This window comes from Lepidochelys olivacea (genome assembly GCF_965140295.1).
Source record: "Lepidochelys olivacea isolate rLepOli2 genome assembly, chromosome: 8".
In the NCBI taxonomy this organism is placed as follows: Eukaryota; Metazoa; Chordata; order Testudines; family Cheloniidae; genus Lepidochelys; species Lepidochelys olivacea.
Genome location: NC_140418.1, coordinates 52,535,785 through 52,560,878, shown reverse-complemented (window position 1 = coordinate 52,560,878; position 25,094 = coordinate 52,535,785). Strand labels below are relative to the sequence as shown.

Sequence of the window (25,094 nt, the reverse complement as noted above, 5' to 3'; positions counted from 1 at the left end):
GTTGGGAGGAGGCAATGAAGCAGGGGTGAGCCTCGGGGAGGGAGAGCGTTTGGGGCCCAGGGAGGGATCAAAGCACAATCCCTGGGGAAGCCGAGAAGCCAGGAGAACGGTCCCTTTGGGGGACACGGGGGCGCTGTCCCCTGGGGGGAGACGGCTGGGGGCAGGAGCAGCACACAGGGGTGGGGGACATAATGAAGCAGTGCCTGATGGGACTCACCCTCTGCTGCAGGACAGGTGGCTCCTGAGGCGCAGCTCGGCTCCGCTCCCCACCCGAAGCCTGGCTCACCGCGGGGGGGCAGGTTCCTCAGCTCCCTGGGGCTGGTTAGCTCCTTCAGGCTCTTCTCGCTGCCGTGGCCCTCCTGCTCCCTGGAGCGGATCTCGTCATCCTGCCCGCACCTGGGACAGCCTGCCATAGCAGAGGCTGGAGGAGGGAGGAGGCCATCATTGGTCAGGCTGAGTTGGGGCCGGTCTCTTCAGGCCAGACGCCCCATTGGGTGCCTGGGGCTCCCAGCTTTACTGCCAGAGCTGCCGCGGGTTGGGCAGCGACAGCCCCTGTGCTGGTGCTGGAGCTTTGCCGTCCCGGGCTGGGTTAGCAGAACCGCCTGCCAGCTGGCTCTTTCCCGCCCGAGGCGGCTCAGGAGGTTCCCGAAGCAGGGAGGGGAGTCACAAGCGCCACTCCCCACAGCTGCCGCTCCGCAATGGCTTGACACATGCTGGCTTTCCCAGAGCTCCCATCAGAGGGCAGGGACTCTGCTCCTCCGCTCTAGCCTGCTGGCTCTTGCAGATCCAAGATCTAAACAAGGCCCTGAAGTTCAGTCCCGTTATGCACACTGCAGTAAGAGTGGAGAGCACTGGAGAGGGGCCCCAGCCAAACCCCAGGACCCATAGGCTGTCTGAAAGCAGGGCCATCAAGATCACTGTGCAGCGGGCATCTCCTGAAGCATTCACTAAGAGCCAGTGAAAGCACACGGCAGTGTGAGAATCTCTTGGGACCAGGAGCAGATGAGCCGTAGCTGCCTCTGCCTCCTCCGCTTTGACTTGAGGTCTAGAGTGGTCCGATTGAAACCCGAGCCATCGGTCATGGGGGGCAGGTTGCATAGCAGGGTTGAATGTGGGCACAACTGGGGATCGGGGGCGGGGGAGAAAGGGGGTAGTCTGGGCCTAGGGAGAGGGTAACTGCTAGGGGCTGGGTTCCAGCCACACTATTCCTTCCAGCACATCCTAGCTGCCAGCAACCCTCCCCAGCCAGCCACACTCTGCCAGCCCCCTTCATGGCCTGTCTACACCACGGCTGCTGCCAGTGTCAGAGCAGTACAAAGGCTCCAGCGAATACGATTGCTTTGTGCCACCGATTTTCCAAATGGCCAGTGATAGCATAGACCCAGCCTCAGCTCAGGCGCTGCTCTGTGCTGCCTGCCAGCTTCAGCCTTGCAATAGCTTGTTTAGGTGGCTTCCCAGATAATGCAAACCAGGACACTTTGGCATTTGGTTTCCCCATACAGCACTGAGCTAACATGGCTTTACAGTGAACTCAGGAGGGAGCACAGAGATACCCTGGGGCCTAGCAGAACCAGCCAGACCCCAAGCACTTTTAAGCTGGGGCGGCGATATGAAGCAGGGAAACCACTTGATAATTCTACATTTCAAGCGCTAGGTGCCTAGGGTCCCACCATCCCTGGCTAAAGAGTGTTCTCCCTTTGTCTGAGCAGCCTGCTTAAACCCACCTCCTGGTTAGTGCTGAGGGCTTGAGGCTTGATGGGTGTAATAAACTGAGGCTGTTTTATTTCCCTACGCTATGGCAGTCCATTACCCCCTTTGCCTGCTGTGCAATTTGCACACCCCAGTGCAGCTGGGTTTACAAGCTCTGTTTCTCCAAGTACCAGCGCCCGTGAACTCAGTCTGAGCGCTTTTCTTCTCTCATGTCCCCTTCCGGGGTTGAGCGGGCCTTGGTGATCAAGTCTAGCTGGAGGGTGATTAAGATGGAATACAATCCAGCTCCCTGCCCTCCAGCTGTGCTTGCGTTGCATGGCGAGGGCGGGGGGAGTGAAAAGCGGGGCAAGCACAGAGGTGGCAGTCACGCTGGCAGAGGCAGCTGGGGACCTGCAAAGGGCGTAGAACAGAGCTGGACTCTTGCTACTGCATGACTGAGTATGTAAGAGCTGTCTTACAAGCTAAAGCGTGTCAGTAGAGCCCCGTGTCACGCTGCACTGGCCTGGCGCCCGTTACAACTAAGCCTGCCTTGTGTTCCTTCAGTCCCGATCCAGGAGCGTGCAATACGTCTCTCACCAAGACTGATGTATTAATGCGCTGTAATATCCAGCTCTTACATGGCATCTGGGTACAACTACCTCCCTAAAGGCTAAGTCTACGCCCTGACCTAGGGGTGCGACTCCCAGCGCACGTACACAGACGCGCAGTAGCGCTCGTCAGACAGCAGTGCTGCTGTGGTAGCATGGGCTTGCTGCCCCGAGCACAGATCTGCCTGAACGCTGGGGGGACGCACTTGGGGCAGCCTGCCTGCTCCACCACTGCCCGTGCTACTGCGGCTACTTTTAGCCTGGTAGCTCAGATGCTCTTCTGTGTCTAAGGACCTCAAAGCCAGTTACAGACACTAACATCCAACGTCTCAAAGGTATCGCGGCTGCTAACTTTCATTGGCATCAGCGGCTGCGTCAGGAGCAGCACAAATGTTAAGTGACTTGTTCAAGACGGCACGGTGAACTGCTCTGAGCAAGAACCCCCCTGCTGGAAGGCCGGCGCGTCTGCCAGCCTGAGCCCTGTGCCGAGGGTGTAGCAGTCCGTAGCAGCCGTGAATGAGCTGGGTTCCTTTTCGCTTTTCCAGTGCGACGCCAGCTGCGGCCGGGGGGTGAAGACCAGGAGCGTGCTGTGTGCCGGCCTGGAGAACGGCGTGTACAGGGAGTATCCAGAAAAGCGCTGCAATGCCTCTCAGAAACCGGAGGTGCAGGCGGCCTGTTTCAAGAGGCCTTGCTCTACGTGGTTCACGACCTCCTGGTCTCAGGTAGGGAGCGAGAGGAAGGGGGTGGGTATTGAAGGAGCTGGCAGGAAAATGGAAATGACAAATACCAAGGGGGAAGGGGTGATGGGCCTACACTCCAGGGAGCTGCAAAGGAAGATTCAGATGCCAAGGGAGCCAGGAGAATTGCTACTTTCGTGTTGTGCCTGTGGCATAGTTAAGTCTGAATGGAACCACCAAACCGGCTCCTTTCAGGGGCTAGCAGGAGAGGAGAGGGCTGGACATGCTCACATCCCCGAGTCTCTGAGTACAGACCTAGCAGGAGTAGGGACACCAATTACCTGTGAGCTGGGTAATGGTGACTATCTTGGTGCCCGTCTCCCTTGGGCGTCATGCCCCATAGAGTAGAATGCACACCCCTACCCTCCAGAAGCCAACTTTCTTCACACCTTTCAATTGAATTTAATTGGTGTGTTTAGTGCTAGCGAACAGTGCCAGACTGACAGCCCCAGGGATATGCGGCCAAACAGGATTCCCAAAGGGCTGCAACAAAGCAGACTTCCTCCACAGCCCACGCATATGCCCCAGCCCTGCCTTGCAGGGATAAGAAGGGAGCTCAATTTCTGAAACTGTTCTGTGCTTGGCATCTCTGTTGAGTCCTCCCACCAGGGAGCTGATGAGCAAGCATGGTATGGCAGGAGGTATTTTGCAATGCATGTACCTAAGCAATGGGTGGTAGATGGAAGCCATCACACTTATTACCCGTAGGCCACCAAAGGGTTGTTAGCTGGTAGCCAGTTTCAGTCCCCATGTGCTCTGGTGGATTTGAACAAGTTGCATATGGTGCAGGGAAAGGGTCCATCACCAGTCCCCCCTGCAGCCTCATTTGTTACTAACTCTAAATTCTAACCTCCTCTGCAGCCCTTTGAGCGATGGTGGTCTGAAGGTCTTAGACTCTCTGCCCCCGAGCATGGGCCAGGTCTCCAGGCGCTGTGCAGACATGCATAGCACTGGGAATGCTGGATATGCTAGTTAATGAGACCAACCTTTTTATTCAGCTTGTACAACTCTCAGCATGGCCTGGGGGACATTTCTGAGCTGCTAGCTCTTATGCAGAGAGCCAGCCAGAAGCAGAAGAGCAAGCATCTTGGGACCAGTCAGTAATAGGCATAGGGAAGCACAGAAAGAGAACAGTAGTTTTCCCCCAAGGCCCATTAGGTGAGAGGCTGGCTGGGGACTCACTGTAGGGTGAAGTGGGAACTCCCTCAGTGAATATCCCGTCTTGGGGGACCAAGAGGAGTGACTGGGGGGGTGATAGGCACCAGGCTCACAGCCCGCTTCTCCTCCCTCTTGCTTCCGACAGTGCAGTAAGACGTGTGGTGCCGGCCTGCGGCTCCGAGAGGTGAAGTGCTACCAGGGAGATGCCCTGGGACAGGGCTGCGACCCAGCTTCCAAACCCGATGCCAAGCAGACGTGCCAGCTCCAGGTGTGCCCCACGGAGGCACCAGGTAAAGGGGGGCGCTCTTGAGGTGGCAGTTCAGGCTTGGGGGCAAGCCCTTGCTTTAACCGCTGCTGTGGATGCTTTCGCTCCCCAGATGAAGACTGTGAAGACAAAACGACAGCCAACTGCATGCTGGTGCTGAAGGTGAAGCTGTGCTCCCATTGGTACTACAGGAAGGCCTGCTGCCGGTCATGTAGGAGTAAGGCGCCCTGATGGCTGCCACACCACGCTTCCCTTCCAAGACCAAGGGGCAAGATCCCCTTAGAAACAGACTCCACCATAAACCCTTTTTCTATGACAGAAGCCATTCCGCCTGGAGTGCTCTGTCACGGAGCCAGTCCCTGTAGAACATCCTGCTCAGCTAGGAAGGATTCCTTGGGCACACGTAGCAACAACAGTCCCCTCTTCACCTATAGGATTTTATAGAGAGACCAGCAATTCCTACAAAGCAACCAGAGCCTGGGTAGTGTGGGAGGTTGGTCCCTGCCATCCATCACCAAGGAGCTGCTCCTCTTCCCCACCACACTGCTAATTCATGGCCCTACTCCTGCTGGGTGTGTACCCAGAGCTTCAGGGACGTGAGCAAGGAGTCCCATCAAGAGGTGGCCAAGCGTGTACCACAGCCGGCAGCAGCTAGACCAGCTGCTATACCCTCCAGCCAGAAGGTCAATTTTCAAACAAAAAAGTCCATTTGACAGTAAAGCAATAACCCATCCATTTGTATTTTCTGCACGTGTGTTCGGGCCTGGACGGGGGGCAGGGCTGGAATGGATGGGAGGGTGCATGTGCCCCAAGACCGCTTCCAGCGCAGCACCGTGTAAAACCTGCCCGGCCCCGATCAAAGAAGAGAGACAGCCCGCTTTATAGTTCAAAGTCCTCATTTATTTCTGACATTCACTCTGTATTCACAGCTGAGCAACAACGATGTAGAACACCATGTAGAAAAGTCTGACTTCCCTGTTCCTTCCCTCACCCCTTAGCAGGGCTGGAGCTACATTTTGGGCTCCCACTTGAGTTCTGTAGCTCTCACTTTTGTACTTGTTCACATGTTCCAGCACACATGCAAAATGTATTTGGGATTTCATGAGTGATGGGGGTCTTCAGCTGGGCTATACTACCAATCTCATACTGGGGTACACTTGGCCTAGCTCAGGGCCACATCAGCCTGCTAGAAGCCTAAGGGTCACATTTAATGTGTGTACGATGGAGCAAACTACAGCTATCTTCCCTTTTAACAGAGGTGTGACCCACAGAGCCTACAGCCTGTCATATAATGCACAACTTTGATCCCAGCAACCTTCACTGGGAAGAGACAGCATTGCATGCCGGGACCGTTAGTCTCCGTGGGCTGTCCCTTCATATTAAAGAGACACAGCTTTGTGCTCTGTTCAGCTCATGGGCTGCACTTTGACCACCACAGGTCGTGTGGGGTTAAGTTCAGGCTGGAGGGCTAGCTAAAGCAGGTACTAGCATATGAAAGGACAGGACTTGTTGAGTTAGACCAAGGAAAACCCTGCCAGACACTGTATCACCAGGGGAGTGTGCTGGTTGGGATAGGAAGCCAATAGGAGCAATGGGCTATTGAACACTTCGGGTCAGAGGCCTTCGTTGCTACTACCGCCCTCCCAACATTAGCTGGCTTTTTCTCCCAGGGGCCGTAAGAGGACACTTAAGAGGCAACTGCCATCTGAGGGAGAACTGGAGAATATGCTATTTAGGGGTCACAGTGAGGATGGGATGGCTTAGGAGCCAGGGAGTATCCGGATGTGAAGTCTTTCAGTTTTAAGGCCTTGGTTCAAATACAGACCAGCAGGCGACCAATGGCTGTTCAAACCGTCTACACCAAACGGGTTGGTTCCTGATGGAGAGATGCTTGTGTCACACACAACACCATCGCGTTTGGCACTAATCTGCTCCCTCACTGGCAGTCTCAGCAGGGATGCCAAAGAGCGAATGGGCCTGAAGACTGAACCCTCGTCTCCCCTACTAACGTGGAGCCTGCAGCTCTGGGCAGTGCTGTGCCTCAGCACCATGTCATGCCCCGACTGTGGATGAACAGAGAATATAAAGGCTGTCAGTCCAATGCCTTTCATGGAGTTAGACTATTTCTTCTATCACAGTTTATAGTTCTAAATAATGCTGCCTAAATAGCATGGGTGTGTGTTAAACCATACTCTAGCGATCATCGCTAAGGAAGTTTGTGTGGCAGCAGGAACTTAGCTTTATAGGTTCACCTGCAACCAATTTGTATTCTCCACCTGCACACACGGGACCACGTGTTGGGGACCCTGCAGCTGGCTGCTATGGAAATGGATCAGAATGACAGATGCGCCTTTTTAGTAATTTTTACCGAGTTTGGTATTGGAGTAAAAAATAATCTCCATGTCCATTTTGCAGAGAGGTGGACTGAATGGTCTAGCTCAGTGGTTGTCAACATTTTTCATGCAGTGACCCCATGTTACCCCAGAAAGTAGGCTTGGGCCTCCAATCTAGCCCCAAAGAAAGGAAAGGCAATCATGAGCCCCCTAAAGACCTGTCTGTGTGATTCCTCCCACTGGTGGTCATGACCCCAAGGTCATGATCTAGTAGATCTTTTCCATTCCTATTGCTATTGTAAGCAGAATTAGTCCTAAACAGACTATTTCTCAGTTTCCCAGAAGATGGCAGTGGGCCTTTCAGGGCTTTGCACACTGCAGAAGATCAAAGCTTTCATTCTTTAATAGTACAATTTTTTCTTTCAATAAAACCTTGCGCTTTTTATGCCTCTAAATTAAATCACTCTTAAAAAAAGCCTGTGAAGATTAAAGGGCTTTTTTTTTTTTTTTTGGCAGCAGCAGGATCATCTCCATTGTTAGCATATGTCAGTAATTTCACTAGTCCCCTTTTCTCCCCTTCATAATTATCTAAAGTAGCCAGGGAGAGGTTATCCTATTTTGCATTCTAACACAGACACTAGCATTCAATTGCAACTAACGTGATATGAAGGGAACAAAATGATCAAACTGTTTATTTGCTTCTCCATTAGCTTTCATCAAGCAAGAGTGTTAGAACTCCCGGCACACTGGCTGGATCTTCACCCTCTCTGTCTCTTCCTCCTTTCTAATGCCGCAGCCATTGCTGGAGCCGACAGCTCCCCGTATGATGTCTTGCTCTTGCTGAATGCGCTCAGTTCATCCATACTGGAGGCCAGTGGTATTGCCTTGGAAAGTGACAAGTAGGATTTGCTTAGTGTAGACACCAAAGACCTCATTAAGGACTCAAGGGAGTAAGGAGAGTCACAAGGGTCTTGATAACTAAGTTAGTTCGTACTGTACATAGCCCTCGTTAGACAAATCCCTTCCGTAGATACAGTGGAATAATAATTACACTTGTGATAGGTTCAGAAATCACGTTCAAGCTCTTCATTCAAATGTCCCACGAAAGCTTACAATGATCTGGACAGATCAACTTCAGGACCACGCTGGGTCTCTGACTTAGCTGTTCATGTTCGTTCAAGGGTTCCTCTCCTTTGCAAGAAACCCCACTGAAATAAATGGAGCCTCCACCCCGCAATGGCCATCTCATTGGCGCACCCTGTGAGATAGTGACAATGCTGATTACACATCTGTACTAATAGCCCTCGGGTTTGGAAAGGTCTCATGGACGATGCCATGGCGGGTCATCGGGTAACTCTGGAGGGTTGCCATTCTGATGGGTGGCCCCATTTCCTTGTAGCACGCAGGCATGTAGGTGATCCTCTCACCACCATTCCGCACCATGTCACCGGTCCGTATGTAAAAGGGCGAGCTGTAGGGGGAACAGGTAGGGCAGTAGTTCCGAGCACCCTGCTGGTTAAATTCGTGGGGTGGTGGTGCTGGGCTGCCCTGCCCGTCCACGATGCGAGAGTTGCAGGCATTGCAGGTTGTAAGGTATGAGCGAGTGGGAAGGTCAGGCTCCTCCTCCTCCTCCTCCTCCTCCTCTTCTTCCTCAGCAGATTCATCTTTCTTGCAGCAATAATACTATGCACAAGGAAAAGGCTTTGGTTAGTAAGAGGATAGCATACCATGCAGCTATGCTTGTGCACAAAGGCCCGTAGAGGGTCATACACATGGTCTTGAACACAGGCTACTTTTGAAGACATTTTTAGGATTCACGGTCATTCTCACTCCCCTCCCCACAATGTTTCTTCATCCATGAAAGTCCTTCAGTAGGGGCTGAAGGATAATGGTCAACTACCGGGAATTGCACATAGAACCATTCGAGAGGAGATGCAAAGAGCTTAAGAACATAAGAATGGCCATACTGGGTCAGACCAAAGGTCCATCTAGCCTAATATCCTGTCTTCCGACAGTGACCAATACTAGGTGCCCCAGAGGGAATGAACAGAACAGGTAATCATCAAGTGATCCATCCCCGGTCGCCCATTCCCAGCTTTTGGCGAACAGAGACTCGGGACATCATCCTTGCTCATCCTGGCTAATAGCCACTGATGGACCTTTCCTCCATGAATTTACCTAGTTCTTTTTTGAACCCTGTTATAGTCTTGGCCTTCACAACATCCCCTGACAAGGAGTTCCACAGGTTGACTGTGCATTGTGTGAAGAAATATTTCCTTTTGTTTTTAAACCTGCTGCCTATTAGTTTGATTTGGTGACCCCTAGTGTTTGTGTTATGAGGAGGAGTAAATAACACTTCCTTATTTACTTTCTCCACACCAATCATGATTTTATAGACCTCTTTCATATCCCCGTTAGTCATCTCTTTTGCAAGCAGAAAAGTCCCAGTCTTATTAATCTCGCCTCATATGAAAGCCTCTCTAGGCAGGCCTGGAGGAGCCAACTTCTCTGCTCCTTCCCTGGGGCGGGGGTGTGGTAGGACCATGATGCCTCCAGCAGGGGGCCTCAAAGGGTCTGGTACACGGTCACAGGAACCTTATGTCAGCAGTGATCAGAGTAGCGTAGCAGAGCTCCGCCTCGCCCCAACACACATCCCCCTCTCTCCTCAGCACACCCTCTGCTTTGGGAAGAGGTGGCTGGCACAGGAGCCAGCTTCAGAGGTTTTACAGCAGTACGGAGACCGCCTCTGCCAAAGGTGGTCTCTGCTGGCCACTATAGTGAGAATTCAGACACTATGTGCCATGCACATGGTGCAAAGTATCGCAGGTGGAACTGAAAATCTAGTCCAGAAAATTTGAGGCAGCCTAGCTTGGGCATGGTGGGGAACTCTGCCTCTACCCCTAGCACCGACTTCACTTCAATGTATAAAAAGGGTTTTCTAGCTAATCTCCTTAGGAAAAAAAAACCCAGTGGTTTACTTTACAGGGGGAACTGCGAAACCAGCCAACCTCTCCAACTAATTTTGAGTTCTACAAACCCTCAACCCCCAGGATTTGCATCCAGCACCAGGAAAAAGGAAAACAAAAATAAGCCCTCACTCTATGGAGCTCCCTAGGAAAGGGGGAGCATAGCAAAGATCTAACAATCACAACACCCAGTGTCCTGCTGCAATGGGGTATAAAGCAATGCACAGCAGCATTCCTGAAACTCAGCTGCATTGTCCAGGTGAGTACAAAGCACAGGTACCGTACCCCAGAAGTGTAGTTACATACCTGTAGCCTACAATAACAGAGCACCGCAATAATACACAGTAGGATCACGGTCGCTAGTATTCCACCGGTGATAACAACAGTTCCAGCTGTCATCCGACCGATTCTCCATCAAACTCTGAAAGGCAGCGCAAGGAAAGGAGTGGGTTAAATTCAAGGGAGCTAAGAGCAATGGTCAGTTACTGTGGTTCGAGTTAGGGGATCTGATTCTGCTACTGCTGCATCCGTACAGCTACCGCTGCCTTTAAATGTGGGTAGCTCAGTGGCTGCAGAATCAAGCCCAGGGAGTTCCCTGTGCATGTGGGAGAATGAATGGCGTTAGTCAAATAAATGCCTGAAAAACAGAAGGGTGGAGAAGAGCACTGTGACCAATGAAATGCAACTCTCCAGGACTAAGCGAGGAGGGTAGCAGAAGTCCGTTCTCTTGTACCTTGCACACATATCCCTTTTCACACAGGTGTCTCAAAGTGCTTAAGGAACACTAATTAACCCTTGCAGCCCACTGGTGGAACTGAGCTGGGCGGATTTGCCCAAGGGCACTCTGCAAGTCAAGGCTCCATGCTTCCCAACATAGTCACAGGTGGTAATAATTCAACAGCACACAAGCTAGGAGACTATAGTTAAGCTTGGATGGGAGTAGATTTTTGGTGATGCTCCTACAACTACATGGGCAGCTCTTCCATATACCCAGGGGAGGGCAGGCTCAAGCTACTGCCTGCTGCCTCTAGTTGGTAAGAAAGTTTCCAGCTGAAAAATACAGGGCTGACCCTCAGAAAGCAGGTCCCCGTGCAGTGTGACCAGTCTTGTCCAACTGCAGGTGGCTCTTGACCAAAGGCTACTTCTGAAGCTCAGCTGCATGAAAAATTTCTGATAAGGACTAAGGACAAAGATCCCTCCAAACTGAGCTTCACTTGTGATCTGAGGAGCATGATGCTAGATTAGAACCCAGAGCTCCAGCAGGGAACGTCTAAAGGTACAGCCTGACTTGGTCACGGAGCCTTTGCAAGCCCAAACTCCAGAGCACAGCAGGCTCCAAGGCATCAGCAGGCCTGGGGGAAGCCCTCAGCCTCACTGCAATAGCCCAGCACCTTCCAGCATTAAAAGTGCCATACAGAAGGGAAGTCAGTGCAAAGAGGGCATGAAGTGGGTGACAGGGTTGAAAGAGTTAACAGAGAGTACTTACGTTCACTGAAGGGTGCGCTGGACCTGCAAGGGATGGGGGGGGTGGGGGGAGAGAGAGAGAGAGAGAGAGAGATTAGACCATGTTCATTTATTATGCAATATTTCTGAATAGCCATTAGGGGGCAGTGGTTCAAACCTGGACAGTCAAGTGTTGGGCGTTTTGGGTCTGATTTCTAGAGGTGAGGAGCACCAACAACTCCAGTTGAAGTCAGTGGTAACTGGAGGTGCTAAGCGCCTCTGAGAATCAGGCCCCCTCATTAACTTAATCCCATTGCTGGGTCTAAGAATGAATGGTCAGTGATGGTGCTATGCTGCAGAGTCCAAGGAACCAGGATCTACGCGAGCTGAGCTGTGCGCATTGCGTAACGTTTGCTCTGCAATAATTCACAAGGGCAAAAAAACCCCGTGGCTGTTTGCTGCACTTCTGTTGCCCATCAGATTACTCTGTGATGGCCGTGGCGGCAGCACACCACACAGACACGCGCTCTGGTTCTCCACATGGGCTCCCCCTTCACCTCTGTGTGGGCAAGGCTGGTCAATCCTTCCCCAAACCCCACAGGGGGCTGAGGGCGAGGGCAGCTGCAGGGGCTGCTGAAAGCCTGATGGCTCTGTTGCTGCTCCATGCCTTGAGGAGAGAATTCCCCTTCCTTCCGCTTCATGGGACCTTCCCCCTCCTTCCCTTTGGCCTATCTGGGCTGCACACAAGGGCCAGGATCTGGCTCAGCACACGTGAGCAGTGCACATTTCAGTACATTGCTGGGCATATGATGTAAGTGCAGGCAGTCCTGCCCCAGTGGGTCTGGCAGTGCCCACCCACCTCCCTCAGCCCAGCCATGCAACCTGGTGCACAGTGCTCCCAAGGCACTAGTGAACAGCCTTGCTGCTCAGTCGGTCTCACTGCCACTCCCGCACAATGGCTGCCATGGTGCAACTGACAGTGCTGCAGCCTCTGGCTCTCAAAGTGCCTCAGCAGGTCAGATTAATTCAGCCAAGCAGCACCTCTAGGAAGCAGGTATTAAGACTCCCCATGGTACCGATGGGGGACAGGCTCAGAGTCACACATAGCAAGTCACCAGCAGAGCCAGTTCCCCCGCCCTGCCCGCTAGCTGCTTTGCCACTTTTGTCATTTTTTAGTTAGAAGCATAGAGAAGTGGATGTTTGCAGAAGACCAACCACTCCAAGGAAATCAGCAAGCAAGGCATGATTTGCCGAGTGGAGTCTTGGAGCCAAACACATCCCTAGACTGCATGTGAATGGCTCTACTGAAGTCAGCAGGAGCCCTGGGCACAAAATGGGGCTTTTAGCATTGTTGTTAGAGGCATTTGGCCTCCAGGATTACAAAAAACATTACCTTCTTCCCTCCCGGCCCCCCAAGAGGGCAACCTTTTAAGGACACGGTGGCTATCATGAGGTTGCAAATAATTCAATGTTGCTTCTTGGGGGAAAAGCACAGCTTTGTTAAGTATTATTTAGTCTTACAATCTTTACAACTGACTGCACTGCATGCTATTGGCTAGCCTCAAAACTGGCCCACACAAACTGTTTATGTATTATTGTTACAGCAGCACTTCGGGGAGGTCTACTCTGCCCGTGGCAGCGAGCCTCTTAGCCTGGCTCAACAGACTCAGGCTAGCGGGATTCACGCTCCTGCTCCACAACAGGATGGGCAGAGATTGTGACTTGGGCTCTGGAGCCTACGAATGGGGGTGGGCTTTCGAGTCTGAGCCACAACTTCCACGCAGTCTACACAGCTATTTTTAGAGTGCTGGCACGAGGCCCACTAGCCCAAGTTTCTCTCGATCCTGACTGGGAGGCTTGCTTCCACAGCCAGTAGATGCACCCTCTAAAAGCTCCAACCAGCGGCAGGGCCCCACTTTGCTAGATGCCGTATAGGGACAGCTCCTACCTCAAAGGTTGTGGCTTCACTGCAAAGTTAACTACACTCAAGTGAGCTGAGCTTGAGTGCGAGCAGCCAGCCTGTCACACATTCCAGCTGCACACAGAGCGGCCATGTTAGCAGCTGATGAGTTGGGCTGACTTGAGCTAGCCTATCCCACTTGGTGGGCCGGCAAACTGGAGTTAAAAGCACCACTGCGCTCAAGTGAAGGGTTTGGGGGGGGGGCAGGACTGCAGTTTGGGGCATCACTGAAGTTGTAACTTGAGTTAACTCTGCAGGGAAGAAGAGTCCAAAGTGACTGGCCCAAGGTCACACAGGCAGTCTGTAGCAGAGCCAGGAATCAAACCCAGCTCTCCTGAATCCCAGTCGAGTGCCTTAGCCCCCAGATCAGCCTCCTGTGTACTTGGTATATTGTCCCATGTAGTGTAAATCCGCAGTCACCACACTACAACAAACAGACTATCAGTGCACGAGGAGCATGTCTTCTCTTCCCCACAGGGCTCAGATGGGGGTTTTCTCAACACCTACCCAGATGTCTAACCTTGAACAAGTGGGTTGTCATGGGTAGCTTGGCTGGACACTTACAATGAAAATGGCTGAAATGATGCCACAGTCACATGGGCCTGAGAGGAGACGACTGGAGCAGGAAGTTCCACACAGCATTACGTGGGTTGTCCTTGAGGGGGAGAAATCGGAGAGGAAAACATCGGAAGCAGTACAATCATTTACTTATATTACAGCAGCACTTGTCAACCACAGATGAGATCAGGACTCCACTGTGCTCGGCCCTGTACGTACATACGTAAGTACACACAGAAAGAGATAGCGCCTGTCCCGCAGAGCTCACCATCTGACTAAAGACGGACACAGGGTGTGAGAAGAGAGAGAGACGAAGTGATCACACATCAGTCATGTGTCAGAGCTAGGAACAGAGCCCAGGCCCCCAGAGTCCTAGTCCCTAGATCCCATCTCTCTGAGGAACTTTGACTAGTTCCCACTATAATGCTGTTCCCAGCCCCTGCTGGAACAAAGGATTTGCCTTACCTGCCTCCTACAGTGACCCAGTCCTTGCTGCTTCAAAAGGAAGATGGAAAGCCCACCCACCGTAAGGCCCTAGGCCAATGGACCCAGTTTCCAGGCAGCCTGTCCACCTGAGACATCCCCGCTCAGTGTCTGTCAGTTTCACTTTTCCCCAGGGCAGCACTGATTCTGTAACTGGGGAAAACACTGGCTGCAGCTGGCGTGATCACATTTAATTAACAATCTCCATCTCCTTTTGAGTCACAGCCCCCTCAGGAGCATGCTCATTGAGAGGGACCTGTGCCCCAGTCCATTTCCAGCCAATCCAATCTAATTAAGCCCTCAAGAGATATTAATTAACTCGTGAAATTGATCAAGCGAGGTGGCAGCCTGGATAAGAAAAGTGTCTAATTGGCTCCTTAACTCAAGCACTGCTAAGCAGTGCATGGATGTGGACCAGAACCAACTGGGCCCTTCCAGGTTCTCCACAGTGCCAGGAGAGTTGCAGTGGAAAACAAAGGCCTATTTTCCCTTTTAACGCCTCACTCACCATATCTCTGCATGTCCCACCCCAGGGTAACATGCACACAGGCAATGTAGTCTGCATCTCGGCAGTGGAACTGCAGGGCACGGCTGTAGGATGATGGTGCCAAGCAGGTGCCTGTTAGCCTGCCACATGCCTGATGGGTTCACATGGATAAGGCAGATGTTTCACAGCACGCGCGTGTGTAGAAGTACTGTGCCACTCTGGATACTGCTAAATTATCTATGCCAGGGATGACTCTTCTAAAGAGCCTTTCGTCTTTCCCATTGGATCACACCAAACTGGAAATTCGGAGAGAGGGACATGAAAAATTAATGCAGGGTTGGGAGGATGTGTGGGGAATTGATTTGAAGAACCAAGTGCACATAGCCTGGCTTCACAATGATGGTGGGGAACGTACAGTATGATACTCCAAACCCTTATAAAGTATTCGAGGGCTACAAACAACAAGAATGGTAGGAAGATAGTTAATGAAACCCCTTGGATTAACTGAACATGGAATGAAGTTAAACAAAAAGAGCTCTGAGCTCAACTTCAAGAAGATATTCTAACAGGCAGAAATAGTAGACCGTGGAATGGTCTCCAAGGAGCACTGGCAGAATCCCCAGTGTTCAGTTACTTAAAAGTGGACTGGTCAAAGCATTGGCAAATATACTGCAGGAAGCAGTCCTGCCCTGGCCACAGCATGGAATTCTCCCACTAATTGTTTTTCCATCAGAAAGTGTTGATTTGTCTAAACCGAAACTTTTGGCAGGGAAGTGTTGGTTTCAACAAATCTCCAGTATTTTTATATTTACGTACATACAGACATACACACGTGTGTGTGTGTGTCCACGTGTGCGTATAAAGTTTCAAACTTTTCTAAATGTAAAGTTTTGTTGTTCAAAAATTTTCAGTCAATTTATACCTACAAAAGGTCACAATCAAAATGAAACATGTCCATTGACCCAATCCCACATTTTTTCATCCAAGGTTAGGACAGGACTTTAAGTTTCAGAAACTCTCCTGGGACGGGAAAAACATTTCACACCCAGCTTAACCTGTTTGGTGATCTTTCCATCGCTAGTTGTTATGATTCCATGATAGGTCCTCATTGGCAGGGCTTAATGTTCCACATCCAAAGAGCAACTTCGGCTTTAGCCTACTCCTCAGGCAGTCCCAGTGAAGTAACGCAGCCTTTACAAGGAGTTAACATGAAGTGACACTGGCTGTACTTTGTGCACCTAGCAGGGCCAGACAGGTCTAGGGTATGCAATGTTCACACAGTCCTTTCACAGGGAGTGTGTCATTTCATACAGCACTGCTAGTCCACTAGCTATTTTAGAACACTAAATTCAATGACAGTGCATGGACAAGGAAGATGGTCTTTGTCTCTCATAGGCAAAAAAGTCACCACATGATCTGGCACAAACAATGATCTGGAATGGAATGCAGGAGGCGCACGTCAGGTTTATGTTATGCACTGATTGTCTGAGGAAAGACTAGCTAGTTTTCTGCAATCTCACAAAAATATACAGTGCCCCCATCATCTTATTCTCTCTCTGCCGTTCTCCAGCTGCTATTTGATACAGTGAGCACAACAGCAGAGCTATCGAGGGATGAGGACTGAGCTAGCTGGGCTGGGGTGCCCTGGCACGGCTGTGGATATGGGTGGAAGCTTGTGCGTTGCTGGCACTGTGCCTGGCTCACGTCGAGGATGAGTAGTTTCACAAGCACAAAAACTCCCAACAAGGTGGATCCAGGTTCTTAGGCAAAATTAAAGAGGATGATGTTCATTAGAGAGGCACCAGGCTGCGTACACGGAGCTTTCAGAAAGCCCTCCCCATGGCAAGTGGGCTGTGGAAGCTACTCAACAAAATCGAGACCAACAGCTCGCTCCACCACACCTTCTCCTTTGGCCAGGTATTTCAGCTCGGCTAGTGGAGCACACTGTTGTGCGCCAGCAGAGCTGGGTAATGGTGCTGCGGTTTGTACATTGCCTGAACCAGATACCCACACCCCGAAGGCTTCACTTGGACAGCCAGACCTGAACTGCCTTCACCAGGAGGGACAAGCAATTCTTCTGGGCGGTGTGGGACAGCCCAGAGCCACCTGCCTATTACAGAGCACAGAGACCTTGGGTGCAGGAAGCATGACAACATTCCCCTGCAGGTGCTCACAGGAAATCACACATTCTAGAGCATATGGTGAGCCCCTACCCTGCTCAGACTCTGGGGTAGGGACTGGGGCCCTTCTCCTGGCCCTGCCCAACATTTGACACCTACTCCAGTGTCCAAACTGCCCTGGGATTCCCACATCAGCATCGCTGGGTTATGGTTAGTGGCATGCTGCCGGCAAGCCCTTATACCAGCTGCAGGAGGTTGGCTGACACCTCCTCCTGTCCTCCCATTTTACTGGTCCCAGCTTCATCACCATCATCGGCTCTGGTGTGCACCCCTTGGTTACCTTGGCACCACACCTCCCAAGAGCAAGAGAAGTCTCCTAATTAGCTCTCGGCACACCAGAGGCTGCTCCTGCCGGGAAACCGGACCCCACATATCACACAACCAGGTTCTATCCTTATCCCACTGCTCTGGGGCAGAGGTGACCTGTGAGTGAGTCATGCTGCTGGAGCGGAGTGCTGTCCTTATTAATGGCTTATGTGTGGAATGGGGGGGCAGGAAGTAGTGGCCCTGGAGATAGGGTCCCTTGCCCCCTGTGAATAAGCATCCCTGGTCAGTGATTTGAAGGGAGGAGGAAGAATTTCTGTCTGGTGTATGTGTATATATTTAAAAAAAAAAAGTCAACCATTACCAGAGTTTACTGCTATGGGGGAGAGAAGCATAAAGAGCAAGAAAGGGGAAAAACAGCTACAGCACAGGCCAAATGCAAAGGTGATGGAGACAGAAGGGAAAAGAGGTGATTCTGTGAGGGCTGAAGGAAGGACAGGAAGATTTATCTGTGCTGAGCTTAATCATGCTCAGTTTGGTAGTTTAAACAGAGGAAAATTACGGCAGGAAAAGCAAAGCCGCAGCTAAGTTGCATAGGCAGCAGGGAGCCAAGTCACGCTATTATGAATTGGGCTGCGTGGACTCTCCCGCTAATGGATCCCCCTCCTTGCCAAGCCCCAGCAAAGCTCCGGGCACGTGGCGCGTGCTGCAGATGGAGTGGCAGTCCCAGCTGGGCACGTTCACGCTCCACGCTGGCCTCGTTTGCGGTTTACTTTTTGGCTGTGCAGAGACGACATGGCTGGCTGGCACCAAGCGTACCCCTGGCTTGGGCTGCAACCAGCCTTTTCATTTCTCCTGCACTCAGAGTGGTTATCCGAATGGCTCCACCCTTCTCCCCAACCTGGGGGGAGCAGGCTATTTTGGCTGGAACTAGACAAGGAGAGACTTAGGGCCATAATGCTCCACGTTCAAACACCTGCTACATGTTCAGCTCTCAGCCATTCAGAGGAGGCAGCAGGCCCCAGCGAGAGGAATAAGCATGACACTGGGGAGTCAGGAAGCCCTGTTTTAACCCTGCCTCGATCAGTGACTGGCTGAGGGGCCTGGAGCATGTCATCAACTCTTAGCTTTGCTAACATTTTGATGGCTATCTGGGACTTTACAGTTGTCTATATGTTGCACACCGCAGCCACAGGGAACCCCAAATCAGCTGTGAAGCTAGAATGCAGATGCTCCAGTGAGAGTCCTGTGCTTTTGGAGCAGGAGGAAGAGGGGAATCTCCTTCTGCCAGCAATATAGGGCGTATGACACACAGCTCTGGGTCTATTCAGCAATCCTTGTACTAATGATCCAACCCATGTCTAAAATACAACCGTTCTCCATCCATGCCCCCACCCCTCCAACTCAGTGCTCTTGTAAGGAAGACAGCAGATGCATATGGAGGTTGACACTTGCTACCACTTACAGTAGAGAACATGCGTCTGTGCCTGATCTCTGGCCACTCTTGCATTAGAGTGCAGCAAACAGGTGTGCTCTGAAACGCACGCCACTTGGCTGGCAGGAAAAACGCCTCTGCATTAGTACTTAACGTTACCTCCGGTTATATTCAAACCACCCAGCCTCCGTCTTTTCCTGGTGCTTCATGTTTTAGGGGAAATCGCTTTGGAGTCAGAGAGATGAGTTCGTGGCTTAGTCATGCTGGCCCAGCTCCACTGGACTCTGAGGTTCCACCAGCAGAGCTGAGAGGAGAATCTGATTGAATGTATTTCTCCAAATATAAATAAGGAGCCAGATTCTTCCCTCCACCGTGCCTGCTCACTGGGCCTCATTCAGAGCGGGTGCAAGTGGGGACAAGTCCACTGACGCAGATGGCGCTGCATCTGCTTACAGTCAGTCGGTCTGACTTTCGTCCATTGACAGGAGCGTGACTCACAGCAGAATCTGGCCTGTTAAGTCTGTGGTCAATTATTTGCTGCCTCCAGTTGAATTCACACTAAATTATTTTTCCATTAGAGCCTTTAGTCTGTGTTTGACAAATGAACAAGAATCGATTCACCTACAAACAGTGCAAGGAAATTCATTGTTTTCTGCAAGCTAGGATTCCCTTAGAGCAGGGGTTGGCAACCTTTCAGAAGTGGTGTGCCGAGTCTTCGTTCATTCGCTCTAATTTAAGGTTTCGCGTGCCAGTAATACATGTTAACGTTTTTAGAAGGTCTCTTTCTATAAGTCTTTAATATATAACTAAGCTATTGTTGTAAAGTAAATAAGGTTTTAAAAATGTTTAAGAAGCTTCATTTAAAATTAAATTAAAACGCAGAGCCCCCCGGACCGGTGGCCAGGACCCGGGCAGTGTGAGTGCCACTGAAAATCAGCTCGCGTGCCGCCTTTGGCACGCGTGCCATAGATTGCCTACTCCTGCCTTAGAGCCTCCACTGAGCGTTGGTCTAGGCCTGCTGCTTATGGCGTAGACTGAACTTCACTGAGCCACAGCATGCAAAACAAAAATCATTGCCACGGCTGGCTTGCTCTCTACCTCTGTTCTTATGCAACCCCCACAGCTTGGTATTGGCAGGCCCATTAATTATTTGTATGACAACAGTTTGTAAAGGCCCCAACCAAGATAACTGCCCCATTGTGCTAAGCACTGCAAACAGAGTAGGAGACCATTCCTGGCCTGAAGACCTTACAATGTACTAGAGCAGACAGAGGGGGAGAAAAGTAGTACTATGCCTATCTTACGGATAAGACATTGAGGCACAGAGGAGAGGAGAGCCTCTGGATGCAGACCAAGTTCCATAGGCAAAGCATCCCTTTCAATTCCCGTGTTAGCATGAGTGCCGGGGAAGGTCCCAGGATGGAGCGGTGCTACGGCAGCCTGCCGCAAGTGGTGACGTGCAATAAGAATTGAAAAATTGCTGCATTCGTGCTATGCAGAGCATGCACATCAGAGAGAGAAAGAGAGAGAACGGACAAGCACACACAGAGGGCAATATTCCCTCCTTGGCAGGAACCCAGCACACCCCCCCCCGCCCTGAGTCCTACTGTAAGATGGGGGCTGGGACCTAAGTGGTGCAGACTGTGTGGAGGCCATCTGCACAGGGCTGGATTCCCCAGAGTGCGCCATGCACCCCAGCACTGATTACTTAAACTCTGTTGGATGCTCCCTGTTCCGTGCACACAGCAGTTAAAAGCTCCAGAAGCGCAGTGACAAACCAAGCATTACTAAATAGCTAGAATGAGCCAGGCTGTAAACAGCACTTAAAACAATGCTGCAGGCCAACTCTTCCCAACTGCCAGCGAGCCCAGAGAGCTCTGCTGTTGAGACACAGCACACAGAGGGTGGATTCACTTAGGGCAATTTGCCTAGTACGCTGCCCCTCAGAAGCAATAGAAATCTACAGTTCTGATTCATCAGACTGGCACAGTGTTACCCTGCTTGGGTGTTCCACTGTGTGGCAATAGCACGAGCTTGTGCCCAGGACTCTATAGGGCTGTGTCAGTGGAGGCTACCCACTAGCACTCAAGATGCCCTGGCCACTCTCCACTCCACCCCCTCCAACCCCCGCCTAGTGCCATCTTCTTATGGGGTTGCATTGACTGACTCTGAGCCACTCACAGTAGGGTGAGAGAGCCTGTGCTTCCCCTGCCCCAGGCAGACTTCCCTCTGCCGGGGACCCTGTGCCGTAGGACACACTGGCAGAAGCTGGCACGTCCCAGAGCTGAGTAAACGGCTGCTTATTCATCAGAAGTGGTTCTCACCTGGCAAAGACACTCTCCACTGCTTGTGAGGTAGTGGCAGCAACAACCCAAACCTCTTCACCACTTTATTCAGTGCCGTGGGTCACTTTGATGGGAGCTTTCATACCGCGGCAGAAGAGACTGGATGCGTCAGCCAAATTCTGCTCTGCATTCCACTGGTACAAGGCTGGCATAACTCCACTGGCTTCTGTGGATGGATTCTGGACTTACACTGGTGTAAAAAAAACCAAAAAACAAAAAACACACCTATCCCAGGTACTTATCTGGCGCCCATCACCACAGCCCCTGCGCACCTCACAGTCTGTAATGTGGTGATCCTCACAACACCCCTGGGAGGCAAGGCAGTGCTACTATCCCATTGTACAGAGGTGCAACTGAGATTAAGGGACTTGCCCAAGGTCACACAGGAAAGTTGTGGTGGAGCAGAGACTCTCCCGAGTCCAAGGCTAGCACACTAATCACTGACCTTAAAAGAGAACTGCCCCAATTATACCCCTCTTCAATTGGGATTTTTCCCCAGAATGCCCTGGAATGCTAGCCTATGTTTTGGTCATCCATGGAAGCTCCATATTATTTTAAAGGCACACGGTCAAGCATATGATGGGATAACATGATTTTGGTAATTAATTGATCTTTAAATATTCATGGTAGATAGGCCCAATGGCCTGTGATGGGATGTTAGATGGGGTGGGATCTGAGTTACTACAGAAAATTCTTTCCTGGGTATCTGGCTGGTGAATCTTGCCCATATGCTCAGGGTTCAGCTGATCGCCATATTTAGGGTCGGGAAGGAATTTTCCTCCAGGGCAGATTGGAAGAGGCCCTGGAGGTTTTTCATCTTCCTCTGTAGCATGGGGCATGGGTCGTTTGCTGGAGGATTCTCTGCTTCTTGAAGTCTTTAAACCACCATCTGAGGACTTCAATAACTCAGACATAGGTGAGAGGTTTATTGCAGGAGTGGGTGGGTGAGATTCTGTGGCCTGCGTTGTGCAGGGGGTCGGACTAGATGATCATAATGGTCCCTTCTGACCTTAGTATCTATGAATCTAAGATCCAAGTGAAGCCTGAAATGATGGAGCACTGAACTGGACTCTCGTCCTTTAAAAGTCAGTGTTAATACCCTAAAGATGTTGTTAGTAACACAGGTGAAGACTTTTTGGGAAGCTAATTCTTGGCAGTGTCTCTTTACTGGTTTTTTTAAATAACGAAGAATACCGGAGTGCCCAAGACAAGAAACATTTTTTTCCTTTTGACTCAGTTAGAAAATGGAGGCGACTCCCCTGTTGCAATTTAAAATAGACAAATGGATTTCCTGCCACTCCACTCTTCGCCCGAGACACCATGTACTAACAGGCACCCCCAAGTTAATTGATTGGTTTGTTTATTAAGAGAGACTCTCGGAGTTTCTGAACCGAGGGGTTTGTAATGGAAATGCGGTCAGGCCAGAGCACCATAAACGGGGCTGCTCTCAGAAAACAAAAGAAGCCTCGGCTGGGATAAAGAGTGTTCTAGTTTTATTTTCGGCTCTGCTCATAGAGACACTTTCCTCGCTCCTTGAGCTAGCCACTGGGATGGAAATGGAAAGGGGTAGATCCCCAGCTATAGGATAACTCCATTGACTTCTAGAGGTACACCAATTTGAGCTAGGATCCAGCCCTTTAAAACTTCCTAGAAAAATAAAAGCATTTACTAGTGGGTTTGGGGGCTCAGTTCACATCCCTCCCCATCTGTGATGTTAAAGTCATGGAGGACACACTTAAAGTGCCCTTTTGGGTGGGGGTTTCACCCCCTGGCCCTTCTTGGCTGCTTTCTAACTCGGATGCCTCCATAGAGGGTTGTAGTTTTCACCCTGAAGGATTTCAAAGTGCTTTGCACACTTACAACATATCTACACACTCCAAGGCCAAATACTAACCTTACACTGCACTGAAGCCAATGAGTTACACCAGGTGCAAACCAGCATAGAATCTTGGCTAATGACAGATTGAATTATTTCACCCACCACGTGTTACACCACCATCTTTGTTAACAGGCATGTTGCCACACTTGTGCATGGGCTATTGCATTTAAGCTGAATGCACTACGCATCCAGGCTCAGATTTTCAAATCCACCTAGCGGGAATAGAGCATCTGTATTCCTTAAAGTTAATAAGAACTGGGCGTCCAAATCTCCTAGGCAGGTTTGAAAATCTCAGCCCTATTTTCTGATATCAGATTTTGTTTTCACCATTTATACTGTTTGTTGACACTTTGCACTTCAGTCAGCTCGGATGGTTGGTTTTAAAATTCATGTAACTTTCTATTTTCTGGTTCCTATTTTTAATGCAAGGCTGTTACTTTAGCAGTTCCAGCACTATGGTGGGTTGTCTTGTGTGTCCTGCACTAGCCATGTGAAAAGATCTGGCATTTAGATCCCATCTTGTGGTGCAGGTTCAGAACAGTTTTCACACCATGAAGATGATTGTCCCTTGGCGGTTTGCCATTAGATCAGTATGTGACAATTACATCATGAAATGAAGGAGGAGGAAGCAACTGGGAGGTGGACTGAGCTGCTTTGCATGGGGCTAGAGATGGCAGGAACAAATCTCTGATTTGAATACCGATACAGAAGTAATATTCAAATGGCTGAATAGTTCTCAATGTTCAAAATTAATATTCAGCTTGACTATCCCTGGTAACCTGGCAGGGTTCTAGTATTGCCAAATCCAAACGTTCAAAAATCATGAGTCAAGGTTCCCAAAATCATGAGATTTAAAAATTAAACAAAAAAAAAAAAGGTGGATTCTTCCCCCCGCCTTTGCCTTGTGGGTAGGCTTGGAGCAGTTTTTCCATGCTTTCTCTCCAAGAAAATTTACCTTTTTCATAATGAAAGCCAAAATTCTCCTGTAGTCACGACTCCAGCAGCCAGGACTTGAAGAAAAAACAAAAACAAAAACGGCAAGACTTGCAATAAAATTAGGAGAGATGGCAACACTAAGATTCTAAAATCCAGAGCAGGATCTGGGGAGATGATGATTTCCAGTTTAGTAGGAGCTAACAGAGCTAGGCAACTGGGCAACAGTAGCAGATGAAATTCAGTGGAGACAAGTGCAAGTGCACCGGGATTGCCAGTGCTGGAATGAACTATTTGAGTTACTCATACTTATAATTAACTGTAACCACTCAGGAAAGATCTAGGTGTCACTTCAACAGGTCAAAGAAAACATCTGCTCAACAGACAGCAGCATCAAACAAGAAAGCTTGGGCTGTATAGGGAGAGGAAGAGAACAAAACTGAAAATATGTCATTATTGAAATTAGTGGCACATCTTCCTCCCAAATACTGTGTTGAATCCCAATCATCCCATCTTTAAAAGGGTAAAGCAGAAATGGAAAAGGTCGGTCCAGAATGGCCAACAAGACTTGATTAGTGGCCCAGGAAGATTTTCTTATGGACTAGTGGTCTAATCCAACATGAAAAGTCCTACAATCGTCCAAGCTCTTTGGAGCTCAGCAAGTTATACATTACTGTTGGGGGTAAAGGGGCTCTCAAAAAGCTCAGAGATCCATTTTGGATAAACACCTGAGCCCTGGTCTACACTAAGACTTTAGGTCAAATTTAGCAGCATTAAATTGACGTAAACCTGTCCACACGATGAAGCCCTTTATTTCGACTTAAAGGGCTCTTAAAATCGATTTCCTTACTCCACCCCTGACAAGTGGATTAGCGCTTAAATCAGCCTTGCCGGCTCGAATTTGGGGTACTGTGGACACAATTCGACGGTATTGGCCTCCGGGAGCTATCCCAGAGTGCTCCATTGTGACCGCTCTGGACAGCACTCTCAACTCAAATGCACTGGCCAGGTAGACAGGAAAAGAACGCGAACTTTTGAATCTCATTTCCTGTTTGGCCAGCATGGCAAGCCATGCAGAGCTCATCAGCAGAGGTGACCATGATGGAGTCCCAAAATTGCAAAAGAGCTCCAGCATGGACCGAACGGGAGGTACGGGATCTGATCGCTGTATGGGGAGAGGAATCTGTGCTATCAGAACTCCGTTCCAGTTTTCGAAATGCCAAAACCTTTGTCAAAATCTCCCAGGGCATGAAGGACAGAGGCCATAACAGGGACCCGAAGCAGTGCCACGTGAAACTGAAGGAGCTGAGGCAAGCCTACCAGAAAACCAGAGAGGCGAACGGCTGCTCCGGGTCAGAGCCTCAAACATGC

General features: G+C 50.4%; 2 protein-coding genes across 9 annotated transcripts in view; one reads left to right on the top strand and one right to left on the bottom strand.

The window, feature by feature from the left end:
* LOC311524999 (ADAMTS-like protein 2) overlaps nt 1–5,238 on the top strand; it is a 44,019-nt gene extending 38,781 nt beyond the window's left edge. For all 5 annotated transcript variants that reach the window (XM_084636689.1, XM_084636688.1, XM_084636687.1 and 2 more), the window contains 3 exons: nt 2,843–3,019; nt 4,338–4,482; nt 4,570–5,238. In XM_084636689.1, coding sequence (XP_084492815.1) covers nt 2,843–3,019; nt 4,338–4,482; nt 4,570–4,688 — 441 coding nt within the window. In that variant the 3' untranslated portion in view covers nt 4,689–5,238. The remainder of the gene's footprint in view (nt 1–2,842; nt 3,020–4,337; nt 4,483–4,569) is intronic.
* A 97-nt stretch (nt 5,239–5,335) lies between these two features.
* FAM163A (family with sequence similarity 163 member A) overlaps nt 5,336–25,094 on the bottom strand; it is a 100,768-nt gene continuing 81,009 nt past the window's right edge. For 2 of the 4 annotated variants that reach the window (XM_084636695.1, XM_084636693.1), the window contains exons 2-5: nt 13,724–13,814; nt 11,243–11,265; nt 10,063–10,177; nt 5,336–8,473 (exon numbers count right to left, since the gene is read on the bottom strand). In XM_084636695.1, coding sequence (XP_084492821.1) covers nt 8,072–8,473; nt 10,063–10,155 — 495 coding nt within the window. In that variant the 5' untranslated portion in view covers nt 10,156–10,177; nt 11,243–11,265; nt 13,724–13,814 and the 3' untranslated portion in view covers nt 5,336–8,071. Of the gene's footprint in view, nt 8,474–10,062; nt 10,178–11,242; nt 11,266–13,723; nt 13,815–20,890; nt 21,102–25,094 lie in introns of all 4 variants that reach the window. The other 2 variants (XM_084636694.1, XM_084636692.1) reach the window with 2 other exon arrangements.